The following is a 14,773-nucleotide window of genomic DNA, read 5'->3' on the forward strand; positions in this document are numbered from 1 at the left end:
AGCTTTCCTTAAACGTGTACTTGTTTCCTACTGCTCTCGAATCAGTTCAGTACTCACAAAGTTTCGCATGGGAAAGGAAAAGAAGTCCCAGGTCTTTGGAACTCTCCCCCTGATTCTTGGCCCCAGGCCTCCCACAACAAACACAAAGATGCTTAGAACAGCTTCAAATTACACAACTGATTAGGGCTACCTTGAGCACATGTCCAGTTGTCAGAAAAAAAACAGAGCCTCAACACTCAGCTAAGTCCTTCCCTATTTTCCACATGGCAAAAGATGGAAGCTGGGTGAAGAACACTTGAATGTACCCAGCTGTAAGTCACTGACCCCATCTGACAGGAGAACGTTCTGATGGTCGCAAAGGTGCCATACTGTCTCTGAACATCCTGTACCAATTACTAGGTAACAAGTAGATTCAGGCTGTATAGGCCTGTTAAAACTGAGAAAACTAAGCTGTTTCCCAGTATATTTTAAGTAAGTATGCGGGCATGTGTGTGTTTATTTCGTTTTCTACAATGGTGAGAAATACAAATGAAGGTTCTTTGTGCTGCAGGTTCTGTACATACACAGAGTAATAGATTTCTCCCTACAACAGAGGCATCTCATTACATTGCAGAAGAGACCACCACTATTAAAAGCTGATTTAGCACTAGCCATTTCCAGCTTTTAAGTCTGTGCTACAGTTTGACAGCAGTAGCCTTTGTGAAGAGGAAGAGAGAATATAATCTGCATTGCAATTTATTCAAGCAGTTCAGTGCAATGATTAGTACATTTGTGGTGGGAAAATGACTGGAGATTGAAGTACTAAGAGGACTTGTTACTCCTCTTCAAAACTATGAACAAAATCACTTCTGGCAGTACAAGATCTACCATGCAAACACCTTGATGTACTTTGTGACCCGAATAAATCCGTTCAGTCCACACACTGCATTTATTTTTCCTTTGTTTAATAAAATATGTTTCCTTTGTTCAATAAATGAGTTTTAAAATTTATTATAACAGGCTTATTTTTTCTGACCTATCAGCACAATCAAGACTGTGTTATTACTAAATGGAAATTTAACAAGTAATAACACCAACTTATTTTTGTATTCTTTACAAATTTGATTGCCAAATTGCATTCAAATCTCAACTTTGCACAAGATTAAGCACCACCACTGTCATATCTAGATGAATATTATGCAAATACGTGCATAATACTGTCGATCCTGGTTAGCAAAAGGAACGTCTTAAGTTTTCTGTTAATGCTATGTTTGGAAGCCAAAAAATTGAAACATGATTGATCAATGAAGATCAACCAATCTGCAGGAAAATAACCAACAATAAAAACCAGAAACTGAAATTTAAATCTATCAGATTAATCACAAATAAAATTAATTCAAAATTGTTTTGATGTAAAATAAGTAACCCTATCTCCTGGAAAAGTCTTTATTCTTGTATGCAATGCTGTGTGACTACTCAAAACAGGGACACTTAAAGGGTAACTTGGGTTCTGTCAACATGGGACTAACTTCCAGAAAGGTCCTTTCCCTATACCAGATCATACAGGATTTTTTTCACGGTACTTTCATGGTATATTACGTGGCTAATTCTGCAACCTGAAAATAGGACAAAGACTTCCCCACTTTGCCAAAATTATCTGGTTTTAACCATGAGAGACGAAGGAAGCCATTGAAAGCAGCTGAATCAACATCGGCATTCATATATATAACTGGTTTTTGGTTTCTAACCTTTTTTCCTTATTAAGCTAAAGGAGAAGGGCAGCATTGTATTTCTCAAACCAGAAATCGCAGCAAAACCAGCTTCTCTGGACAGTTGCAAAATCACTCAGAGAGATTTTACAGGTATTCTATTAAAGAAAAAAGAAAATGCCCAAGTTCATTTATTAAGTCTAGAATACTTGCTGTTGTTGTAATGATGAGAACTGCACACTAAGTCAAACCTCAATGTCAACTACGTCCATGGTTTCCAACCTCTAGGTGGGAACAACCTATTCTACATGGATCCTGACTATTTTCCAGAATAGGTAAGTCACCTTTCTCAGAGCCCTATAGCTCTTCATAGATGAAGTACTATTGACTACAGAAATGAAGAACAATTAAATCAGATGTCAAACTGAACTCTCAGGTTAGCCATCTGACATTATCTTTTCAATGCAATGGGTGAACCATTGCTCATCCATGGAAGAGAAACCTGGACAAGCAGGCCAAAAGGGAGTTGCAGCTAGATTCTGCAATATATCACGACATCCACCAGCCACCCGTACTCTGATGTGAAATTACTCCAGAGTGATACACCCACACTTGAATTGATAGATGTTAAACCCCTTGCCCCTTGGCAGAACTCCCCTCACAAATCTGGTGGAATTATAGCTCTCTCTGATGATAAATAAGAGACTCAGATTCAAAAAAAAGATATGTAATATAGATTTGATGCTACTTTTTTCCACATTTCTGCAGCTACTACATTAAAATCTCCATGAAGAGTCATCAGTGAGGATGATGAACTTGACAAGAAATTAATTTTTAAGGAACACGAAGACAAAGAAATAATTCTAGAATAAGACACCACTACATATGTATTTCTATATGTAAGTGTGTATGTATAGGCATATCTTATTCCTATATGTAAGACATAAATACATATATACATGGAAACAAGTAACAAAATCCCAGCAGAAAAATCAAAATTCAGAGCAGGAACCAAACCCAAAAGTATCTAAAGCCAAAGCATGCAAACACCAGTCTTTGTGACTCACCTCCTGGGGTATGTTCCACGCCATATAGACATGGCTCTTAAACTCATCCATCCAGACTTCAGCCACCCTTAGTGCATTTCTTCGGACATGAGCAGTTAGATCTTCTGTGTATGGTTTATGTGCTCTTTCTATGTGGGCAATCCTGGAGCAAGGTAGAACCTCAACACTTCCTCCACATTGCCATACCTAAGAGGAAAAAAGACATTCTGCTAGTGAGAGCTCCCTACACCACTGCTGTCCTTTAGTAAATACACTGAAATTATTTCTATGCTTGCCATTGTTACAAAAGAGAATAACGACCCAGGACTTATTTGACCATACGGAAGTTTTTTTTTTAGACAGCTGTGAGATGAGAGAGTTATTACTTTGCCTTACCATGAATTATTGCTACTACTTAACCTTACTACAGAATTATTACATTACCAGTAGCCTCTCATCACAATCTTCCTGTATCAATTTAGTTATTCCAAAGATTATCAATAAAATTATTTCTAGGGCATCCAATAGCATCTGGGTTCGATTTTTAATGCCTTGCAGACATTTCTCTAAGATTACACACAGCCCATCTCAATGCATACAAGCGCTATTCAGAACCTTGAACTAGGCAGCCTTTTGTAAAAGGCAAACTAAGCCAAATCAACTTTGTAAGATCACTGAAGTTTCAGGTTCTAGGACAACTGGGAACATAAATGCATCTTACGCTTTACTTTAAACTCAGAAAGGATCAGGACTATTTCTTTTGAGGAGCGACAAAGACTGCCTAGTGAGAATGTTCTATGAATAATTTCAACACACACTACTCTTACAAATTATAATACATTTGTAACGTAGGTTACTGTACCTGCTCAAGTGTGTTTCAGTTTTGCCCACTACCACAGCTGAGCTAATGTCCATAATGTTAATCGTAAGTATTGCATTCATTTCTGATTTTCCCTCTTTCTGCTTTCAACAAAAGAGAAAACCACTTTGGCAGCCTTAACAGTTGGTGAAGTACTTGAATTATTTTACATAGAAGCTCTTTTTGTGTGTATCTTGTATTGTGTAAACTTCCTAACAAGGTCAAGGCAGCCCATTCATAATGGTTGAGCGGATGCTGCTCAGGTGAAAACCTAGAGGTACTTATGATACTGCTAGCAGAGATTCCTGAGGCTTGGTATCCCACACCAAGAGAACAAAAAATGAGAGTGAGGGTGCTCCTTCCTCGAATAGCTCATCCAGGAGAGAAGACTATTCTGGTCTCCCTCCTAGTGGCCAGGGATGCGTGCTGGCAGAACATCATGTTCTGGAGCTGATGTCAGACCCCTCAGGTCTGTCCATCCTATAGGCATATGCTCTACTAAGGAGACACTTTGTTCAGTCATTCATTTTATATATTTAGACATCTGGCTTGAATACAGCATTTAGGCATTTGGCAGCTCCTGAGACCAGAAAATGTGGCATGGATTCAGAATGTTTACAAAGCCTTTTCTGAACTGGTGCCTAATTGCTTTCAGCATATGCTGGAAGAAGAGATAGAGCCTTGGTTTTCAGAGCTCTCTGGAAGATGAGCTATCCCATGAACCTACTGTACAGTCAAGAAGGGAGCTGAAAAGACTTCAGCATGTCTCTGTGTCCAGAACTTGGCAAACTGTAAGACTAAATAAACATAACCATTACCAACATCAGGGGAAAAATTTAGATGATCATAAAAATTTAAAAATAGATGGGCAATTGACCTGGCACAAGAATAAGTAATCTGGAAAACAGCATTTGTGTCCTGTCTTTCTAAATATTGTATAAAGTGGGCAATCCAGTTTAACAATCTAACAAAAATAATAGTTTGTCAAACATTTAATTCTATATGGTTCAGCTACATTTCCTAATAAAGATTAAATGTGAAGCATCATCAGGCTTTGCTCACACAATGACTGCTTTCAATCCAAGCCATTTCTCAGTACGGCATTGACATCCAGCTATAAATTTTTTCAGAGTTACTCACTGTACACTGTTTAAATTAGTATCATAAAAGACAAGGAAGATGTAGAGATGGCCATAACTTAGCTTAGGACAATTCACACACTGCATGCACTGCCTTCACTGCCTAGTCTTTGCTCATTTTAACTAGGAATGGCCTTGATTCAAGTTCAACATGTGAACACCAAATCTTTTGTGGGATTTTCAGAGTTACGTCTGAAAGCCATCTCGACAACAAGCTGAGCCAAAAATTCATGGTCTATAATAAGCTGAACTTCCAAGTAAATGTCTAAGATCTGAAAATTTGAAGAGCGGATTCATCTATAATTTTAGTAGTCTCTCAGTAATCAGTAAAATCTAATTTGACTTTATAATCAAGTCATATCTGTTTTCAAAAAACATCCTGAGCTGACAAAGTCTTTAAGGTAGTTTGTAAATAACAATTACCCACTACCTGAATAAACACTTATTAATAAAATCTGGTGGCCACTCCTTTCTCTCAGACACTGTCAGTCTTTGTTCTATTTCCAAAGACTAATTCATTATTCTGCAAGAACCATGGATTCGCTTAAAAATTGAATGCTATGAGGGACCTGTCAATACAGATGCTGACAGAACAGGTAGGTTGTATTAAACAGCTTCAAAACCAAATCCTATTATTTCTAAGCAAAAATCTCCTGCGATCCATGAAAATGTGATTAGCATGCAGCAGAAGTGGACTAGAGATATATGCAATAGTTTCCATATATCAAGGTGAATAAAAGTCCTTTAATTAATGACTTTTTAAAGACAAAGACATGAAAACCACGTTATCTGAAAATCATAAGTTACAGCGTTGCAGAGCTTGCACTCATAGCACTAAACAGGCAGCACTACTCTAGATGAAGGCTACAAAGCCTTGCAGAGCAGTCGCAGAGTGAAAGCAGATGCAATACTTTGTAAGGGCAGAAAGCACAATCTGGATTTGCTTAGATGGTCACAACTACCATAGTGAAGCCATAGTACCTTTCTCTCCCACAAACATTCTATGTCCATTAGATTACAGTATGGTGAGAAAGCTCCTTTGTCCAAACATTTCCTTGCACTTAGGGAGAGGCCAGTTGCAAAGAAAGAAAACGTAGGGAGGCATTAAAGCGGGATTTTCAAATGCCATGAAACTCCTCTGGAATCTCAAGGGATTCTGGATTCCCAACTCGCCAAAACACAGGCAAAATCTGCAGCCAAGGAATGAAGGGCTTTTCTAGTGATACACTAAATATTAAACACTATACTGAACAGGATATGTGAATATTAAGCAATATAACATGATTGACTGCTACAGAAAGTGTTAGCTTCTTTTCATTCTTCCCTGATTATATTTGAAATAAGGGAATTTATTGCAGCTAGGTCAAGAACACCCATCCATTCTTTCTTTCTTTCCTTAGGCCAACCATCCACTTGCATCTGACTGCTGCTAGCTCCCCCCACCTCCTTTACTCATGTCAACAAATCCATGGTCAACTCCAACCATTGTGTTGGAGCCATTGTGGATGGTTTTTCAAGACATCTTGAAAAGGTATAAATCTCACATCAGAAGTGCATAGGAGAGACTCATTAATTACTCTGAAACAACACCCTTTCGTCAAAGGCAATTTTTACTTTTTTTTTTAATTAATATTTTAACACTAAGAAATAGATTTTCTTAAAGACTCGATTTAGAGGGAAGTTGCAAAGCCTTTTAGAGTCATCTGTTCTTAATCTAATAGAATTCCTGTAGACAGGAGACTGTCTTTATAGTTAAGAAATAGGAATAGCAATTGAGGGGTCAATTCCTCACAACTTCACGTTTCCCCTGTGAATTTCACAGCTATTTTTCTCTGTCATTAGTAATCTTTATTCAGGTTTCATCCATACTGAATAGCACCTTTCTACTGCTCCAGCACTGTTATTTTATGTGATGGCTATAAATAAATACAGAGGTTTCAAATCAGTGAAGCTTTTCCAAATTATCACCCATGACTTTAGTAGGAAGTCTAAAGATAAAAGAGCTTCAAAGACTTTTTTTAACCAGATGGAATGGTTTGAAGTAAAATGTTATATCTCTGAGCATACTGTCGCTGCAATCAGTAATACTTAATGACAAGCCCGCTTGTACAAATTGCAAGGAAGAAACTTGATGAATTTGCTAAACTATGGTTAAAAGGAAATACAGCACTTTTCCTGTTGCCCATAAAGATATTTTACCTATGGTAGCAAGAGGTGGAAATTGCTAGCAATAACCTCAATTTTCCGCCAAATCCCTAAACATACATTTACACTTGTCAAAGATAACATATGCTTCCATCATTGTGATACAATAAATAGCAATTCACATTTCATTCTGTAAAAGCATCAATTGCAAAACTGTACCATTGGGTCTCAGGCTGCGCCTTAAGGCAAGGACCTTACAAAGTTTTCAAGTGCAAGGGACTGCGTATCTTTGGGAGTATTCACTATGATTGCTGGAGCCCCAGCAATGCAGAAAGTTTGCTTTTCTTCAGAGGAATTTCTTGAGGTTCTGGTCCTGATGGCTCACTTTGCAAAAATAGTATTTTAGAAAAAGAACACATCAAGTGGAGTTTCCCTTCCAAAAAGCTCTCAGAATCCACTTCAGGGTGTTTTCAGTGCTCCCTCCCAAGAGTACCTTAGAAAGGGCTCTTTATTCTTGAATTCTCTGAGGAGGTTCGTATGTTTGGTATAGCCCCAAGAAGGGCTTAGAAAGCTTCCTCCTCTTGAAAGGGTTCCTTTATCACTATTAAAAGGTAGTAAAATTCCATTAAAAAATTCAAGCTGTAAAGGGACAGTAGTAGTGCCAAGGCAACTTCTACATTTACAAAGCTGAAAGACTAAGCAAAGCCTGTGACCTAAACTAAGCAAAGCAAGTGGGAGATGACAGGAACATTAAATGAATAGAGAATCTATTTAGAAAAAAAAAAAAAAGGTGGGGATGGGGGGGTGGAAATCTTTCTCCCATTTAAATTTTCAGTTGTTATGACTTATGTGGGGAATTTGTCCAAGCTCTAAGCACTTCACTGAAAGTACATTCACACGTAAGCTATAATTGTGGCCCTACATCTGTGTGAATTTATGTTCACAAAAGTTTAAGTAGCCCCACAGAGCAAATAGAAAACATGTTCTTTGCATTAGAAGAGCCAGGAAAGCAGAGGACACGTAAAACTGCAGAGAACACACAGGTGGTGGCACAATGGATCAACTCAACTTCCACTCTGTTAAACGAGTAAAGGACAAAAATATTGGGCAGTCCAGCAGGATGGCACAAGCGGGGCAGCTACAGATGCAGTAACGCACCACATGGCTTCCTTAAGCATTTTGCAAAGGCGTAAGCCCTAATACTGCTATGCTATCATCCCTCACTCCTTCCCACCACGCCGAGGGCAGTAGTGACAGCATTTGCACAGCCTTCAGTGTGCGGCAGAGATGGGCAACTCACACATCCTTAGAAATGTCTAAATCAATCTGGCCAGAATTTTTTTTTGAGCAAATTCCATTCACATCTGGAAACTCTGTTTCACTAGACAGAAGGTCTCCACTTCTATTTAGTTTTATTTTTAAATTCACATGCTTTAGTAAATACTTTTCAATTACATTTAAACATATCTGAATTTGCATATTTCATCAAAACAATTACAATTCTGAAGGTGATCCCTTTCTCAAATATTTAATGTATACTTCATTATAAAATGATACAACATTTCATTATTAAAAGTGTTTCTTTTTATCTCGTTAATCACCAAGTGTTCTTTTCATGTTGTGGAAGCTTAATCTAATAAAAAAATAAACCCTACATGATGCTGAGCACTTTATGAGCATGTACTGCATTCATTAAATTTACACAGATCATGTAGTTTCTCCAAGAACTGATGTGACCTTGTTTGAAACCACCAATTCATTTGGACTGCAAACAAAACTTTTTAATAATTAAGTGATTTCTCAAAAAGCTGAAGCAATTTCTATTTTCTGTGAAGTCTGCAAATGACAAAATTAAAAGAACTCATTAAAGATGCCCTGAAGATAAAAAAAATAGTGAGTGTGAATTAATCACTACTGTGGATACAAACAAACAGTCACCAATATCTTTAAAATATATTTTGGGGAAAAATTTAATGCAAAAAATATTTGTGAATCTTGTTAACCTTTGTCATTACTAATAATCATTTACTGATAACCAATAGTGAGCTTGAGGCTTTACGGACAAGTATGAATAAACTAATTTTATTCAATACCATGAGCTAAGTCTGTGATAATTTTGGGTCTGCATTTTTATTTTGGTATCTTGACAAGCAGAGAGGACAGGGAGAATGGTCAGATACAAAGATCACTGAAGTCGACATTGATGTTTCCCGTAGCAACCAGTGGGTTTTGGATCGCACCCTGAAAGTTTCTGGATTGTCATGTACATTTGGGTGTTTGTCTCTAAACCTAGAAACTACACTCACTGGATGGAATACATTAATCTTTATTTAGGTCATATCTCCACTGAAGTCAGATAATCTTCACTAAATAACTGCAGTAGTGACAATAAGTACTGATCGATTTGGCTAACTTTCCCCAAATTCAGCAAGAAACCATGCACAATTTTGCTTATTCCACTGGTCTCAAACAGCTTCCTCTCATTGAAGAAGTCTACACAAACACAGAATCCTGGCCTGAGTCACATAAACTTGGGATTATAAAAATCAGAATATAGGTGGACAGGAAGAGAAAGAAAATACACTGCTTAACTGAAGCTATGATTCTGGTTTACTCCCTGTTTCTAAATGCTGAATGGGCTGGAAAAGAGAGTGTCATTGGCATGTATCCCTGCAGAGTGGGAAATTAGGGTGTAACTTAATTTCAAGAGGTGACTGCCTATAGTCACAGCTCAGAACAGTATGCACAGAGAAATCAGAGACTGAAAGGAGAGATTTTTAAAATTACTATATTTGTTTTACTGAAGCCCTGTGAGGCTTTTGAAGAGTATTCTACTTCCCATCATCATACAAGCCTGTCATATTTTCAGAAAAACTCATCTATTTGTGTGTGAGAACAGCTTTTTTCCATAACCAAGCTGAAAACCTTAACGTGAAATGTAAGCAACCTATAAACACACACCCCACAATCTAAAAGACTCTTTAAAAGGAAATAAAAGGTTTAACATAACTAGAGCTGCTCTCAATTTTTAAAATGTAAATTATCCCTTAAATCGTACTTTTGAAGTCATCATTAATTGCCTCATAGGCCTCATTTTACATTAACGGTGCCTTTATAAAACACTCTCATTGAAAAAGTAATACACGTAAAGATCCTTCTCGTATTAAATTGTCAGTACTTTTCTTCCTCTTTTAGCTAATTGCTTTGTTATGTACTTTTTCAATTGTTTTGTTCTGCAGGGATTGATTTTGCACATATCTTCATGAGCTGTGAAATTTTATAATGTATAGTTAAACTACATACGTTGTGTTGCTGGTTTACAACTGCAGGAACTACTCTATGCCTTGTGTTACTAGGAGATAACATGCTTCAAGGGTCGCTGAAGGCATACGGCTTCATTCAGTTCTTTTTCAAATCTGTCTATCTCATTGCTAGGCACAGCAAATAACTGACACGTAAATCACTTCACTGCCAAGTTTAAGTCATGAACAGGAAGTAAAAGAAATCACTTCTCATCTTAAAAGGCAAAAAAGCAGCAAACAATAACCACATCACAACTGCTTTAGTATTCATGGAACTTATTCCACTGCCCATCTTTTATGCTTTTGCCTTTCTCTCCCTTGCCACAGCTGTACTTAGCTTGATCAGTCTGGTTAATCTTGCACTAATTCTAAAGACTTGATCAGTACCAGAATACCAAGCTAAGAATAGAATAGAATATTTTCAGTTGGAATGGACCTACCATGATCGTCTACCCAACTGCCTGACCACTTCAGGGCTGACCAGAAGTTAAAGCACATTATTGAGGGCATTGTCCAAATGCCTCTTAAAACACTACCAGGGCTAGGGCATTGACCACCTCTCTAGGAAGTCTGTTCCAGTGTTTGACCACCCTCTTAGTAAAGAAATGCTTCTTAATATCAAATTTGTTAAACAGGATTTTCCCTTTGTGAACTGTACTTGATGATTGCATTATTCTTTAAATACTTTTCAGTAGTACCCAGTATAATCTTCATAATTTCCCAGGAACTGAGGTTAGGCTAACAGGTCTGCTGTTCCATGGGTCTTCCCTCACACCCTTCTTATAGATTGGAATAACACTGGCTAGCTTCCAGTCAGCAGGGACCTCCCCAGACTGCCAAGGCCTTTGGTAGATGATCAAGAGGGATCTTGCCATAACATCTGCTAGCTCCTTCAGTACTCTGGGATGAATCCTATCAGGCCCCATGGACTTGTGAACATTCAGCTGCTACAGCTGGTCCCTTACAATGTCAGTGTCCACAAATGGAAAATTACTGTTCCCACACTTGTGGTCCTCTGACTCAGGGGACCGGGCAGCACAAGGTGTATTATTAAAGACTGAGACAAAAAGTGCATTGAATGCCTCTGCTTTTTCTTCATCCCTATTAGTCGGATGACCATCTTTGGCAAGTTATCGGTCCAATGTTTTCTGTAGACCACCTCTTGCTATTATCATACTTAAAAAAGCCCTTCTTGTTACCTGTCACAATGCTGGCCAAGTTTCAATTCTAACTGAGCTTTGCCCTTTCATATATTCTCCCTGCATATATGAACCACTGCTCTGCAATCTTCCTGCAAAGTCTGACCTTACTTCTGGAGATCATACAACTTCTGTTTCCTCTTTTTTCTCCATGAGGAGAGGCTGGTCTTCTGCCCTGCTTGCTTGACTTGCGATACAATGTGCTGTGATGCATGTACAGGTATCCAGCCTTTGCAGCTTTGACTCAAACATGCTGGATCCATCCTGGTGAATCCATCCCAGTCATCTACTCAAGTTCTGTTACAACACAACAATCCCTTGCTCTCCCACACCGGTCTTCGTCTAATCTTAGATTACTAAATCAGTCTTGCAGTACTAAAAACTCTCTATAAAATTGAACTCTAGAGCCATCTCCCCTCAATATCACATTAAAACAAGTAAGTGTATCTTCACAGACTAGGCCATGAAGAATTCTAGCACCAGAAGCAACAATTGCATTGCCACCGTGCCGTGACTTAAAGTGCAGAAAGATATTAAACATGAGGCTATCTTATAATAATGCACTAATTAATTTGCATCTCACCTGAGTTCACTGATTTGTAAGCGCATATTGACTTAAACTGTTTTACTTCTTTCTATACCACTGTCAACAACAATTTTCTCTCATAAAACATCCAGATGTCTATGTTACTGCCCAGTTGGTAATATGCAACCACACAACATAACCGGTGAAAAAACATCTGTGAGAAATCTCCAAGTGCCTCTTACTCCTTACTTGTAGGGTATAGTGATGCCATGTGTTAGCTGGTGCTGTATCAATCATTTGCTTTCCAGTGAGAGCAGCTAATAAAATGTTCTCTTCCCAGAAAGAGCAAAAATGCAGAAATGACTCACTGGTAATGTTGTCTATATGTATAATTACACATGCTGTAGCTGCAGGTTACCTGCTGAGGCATTCATGGGCAAAACAGGGGAAAAAACCCAATTACTCCACTGCAGGTTTGACACAAAATCAGAACAAGCCACAGAAAGCCAGTTTCTGTTGACATTGTGACTGACACCCGTTTGTAGGTAAAACAATTCCTTATTTTGTTCTCAATAGAGGCTAGGGTTTTTCTCCTGTTGAAATTATGACCCTGTAAATAGAGAATTTTAGTCTGTGTGATCTTGGGATTCAGGTTGTTAACACAGTGAGGTACTTCCCAAAACAAAACTAACCTTAGCAATAAATCTGTCCACACTGAGAAGCCACTACCGGTTACACAGGGTGCTAGGCAAGTACCTAAGCCATACTTGCACTGCCAAGGAATTATTTGTACCTTGGTGAAACTGCGGGCTGTGAAAAGCATTGGCTACTTCTTGTAAGAAATAACATTTGGTCAATGTTTACAAATTTTTCTTGTAGAGTTCAGTCTAGAAATGATCTCTTCTTAATTCACAAAATGGATAAAAATAAGAGAGACATCTCTAAAGCTTTAATGTAAAGTTAAAAAGCAGTATTTAAATGTTATCTAAAAGTAGCAACTAAGGATATTCTTACTCCTGTATTTCTCAGCCCTTCCCCTTTGCACATCATCAACCTAATACTGTTGAACAGCACCTGTGATCACACACTAAGGATTTTCTCTGTACAGCAAATCATTCCCTAGGGGGAAGGACTATGGCCTACTTATTAAAATCAGTTAAAAACATGGCTTTAAGTCCACAGCAAGTGGTGGTAGCTGAAAGTGCAAGACTGGGGAATATCTAGATTTGTTTTTCTGAAGGGAATTTAGGGAAGATTTACACTGCTCAGTGGAGCGCCATGAAAGGGGACCCGGCAGCAAGGACAAAAAGGGACACCATGCACACATGACACATCCCACTGCTCACTCTCCATGCAAACAGTTCCACAATACAGCAGCTCAGTGAAAAATACCCTCGCTTTCTTTCCCAGCCATTTCTACTTCTTGGCACACCAGCCTCTCAATTTTCCTTAAGACAACAGTTCATGAGGCAGCATGATAAATCACAAACTGATTAATATTAGAATCAACCCTGCAGTTTAAAAAAAAGCAAACTACAATGTAAAGGTTTACTTCTGAGCTGGAGGCGTTCAGAGACAGTGGGTATGGGGCAGCCATTCAGACAACCACGCTGGCAGAGCCAAAGCAAAAGTGAGAACAAGAGGATGGCAAGGAAAAGCAGCAGAAAATGTAAACCTGCATAGCTGTTTCAGCCTACGTGTTGTGAAACTACACCCTAACTTGTACGCTGTGCAGAGGCTTTCCTTAATAAAAACAGACATCTATTTGCATGTAATATATTCACGATTTTATGTTATTCATGGCCTGTATTAGAAACACTGACAGGTAAAATTGCTGGAAGCTTCTAGGGGAAGAGGAGAAAGTCTAAAATGTTTTCAGATAAATATGGAGATTTGAGGGGAAATGTAAATATCTGCTCTTGCTCGTGATTACCAAAAAGAACACCCTTGCAAGGCCATATTATAAGAAAGAGATCTCAGGTGAGAAACAGTCAGGGTACACCTTAGGATTGCAAATGACTGGACATGTAAGCCAGCAGTAGGCTTCTATGCACCATATTGAGAGAGACTAGGTTAAGCAGTCAGCAATGAAGAATCACGACTCCAGAAGCTGGGGTGGGGGAGGTTAAAAAAAGAAAAAAAATTAAAATGATTGCTAGTTATGAGCCAAAAGCACCTTCAAAAAAAAAAAAACAACCCAAACCCCAACCAAACCCCAAAGAATATTGGGACTATTTTCTGGTCAAATAACTAATTTCTGCATCTCTGTTCATAAACTGCATTCCCCTAGTTCTCCAGCAACATAAAAAGCATCAGCTTCACCTAAGTTCTATAGACAAACTGCCAGACTAACAAGAAATGAAGCAGATATATTTATTATCATGTTATTTTATTGCAAATACAACTAATTTTACTATGGCAATATACCGTCTAAAAGTAGTGAGCCATACTCAGTCGGAACTACAAATGCAATTTTCCTCCTGGGTCAGCTGATGTAAAGTCTTGATGTATCGTTTAGTGGGTGCAAGTTCCATTCCTTTTCCCTTAAAGTGCTATTACCTTCTAACAAAATTTCCTCTTACCCATTTAACAGGGCCATTATATCCCTGTAAACAAATTCATCTGCAAGCACAAAGCCTTTGTGACATACATAATTACTCTAAGTCAAAGCCTGGGCTTACATTCCCTTGATTCTGATGATGACTTAGTCATCATTTGCCTTAATCCCGAGGCAAATCACTGAATATTTGTTCAGGAATCCCTAAAAGTGGTACAACTAACTTTGTTGTAACAGATATTTGGAAGCTTTATCAAACATGTCGGCTACTTTAAAAGACAAAATGACTGCTAAAGGCTTGCCCTTGACAGA

The 14,773-nt window shown here is 38.2% G+C and overlaps 1 protein-coding gene across 1 annotated transcript in view; it reads right to left on the bottom strand.

Moving 5' to 3' along the window:
* Positions 1-14,773, bottom strand: part of GALNT18 (polypeptide N-acetylgalactosaminyltransferase 18) — a 245,384-nt gene that overhangs the window by 55,917 nt on the left and 174,694 nt on the right. The window contains 1 exon segment of the mRNA XM_009635644.2: positions 2,756-2,941. Within this exon segment, the coding sequence (XP_009633939.1) occupies positions 2,756-2,941 (186 nt within the window).

Source organism: Egretta garzetta, unplaced genomic scaffold (genome assembly GCF_000687185.1).
Source record: "Egretta garzetta isolate BGI_Z169 unplaced genomic scaffold, ASM68718v1 scaffold573, whole genome shotgun sequence".
Lineage (NCBI taxonomy): Eukaryota > Metazoa > Chordata > Aves > Pelecaniformes > Ardeidae > Egretta > Egretta garzetta.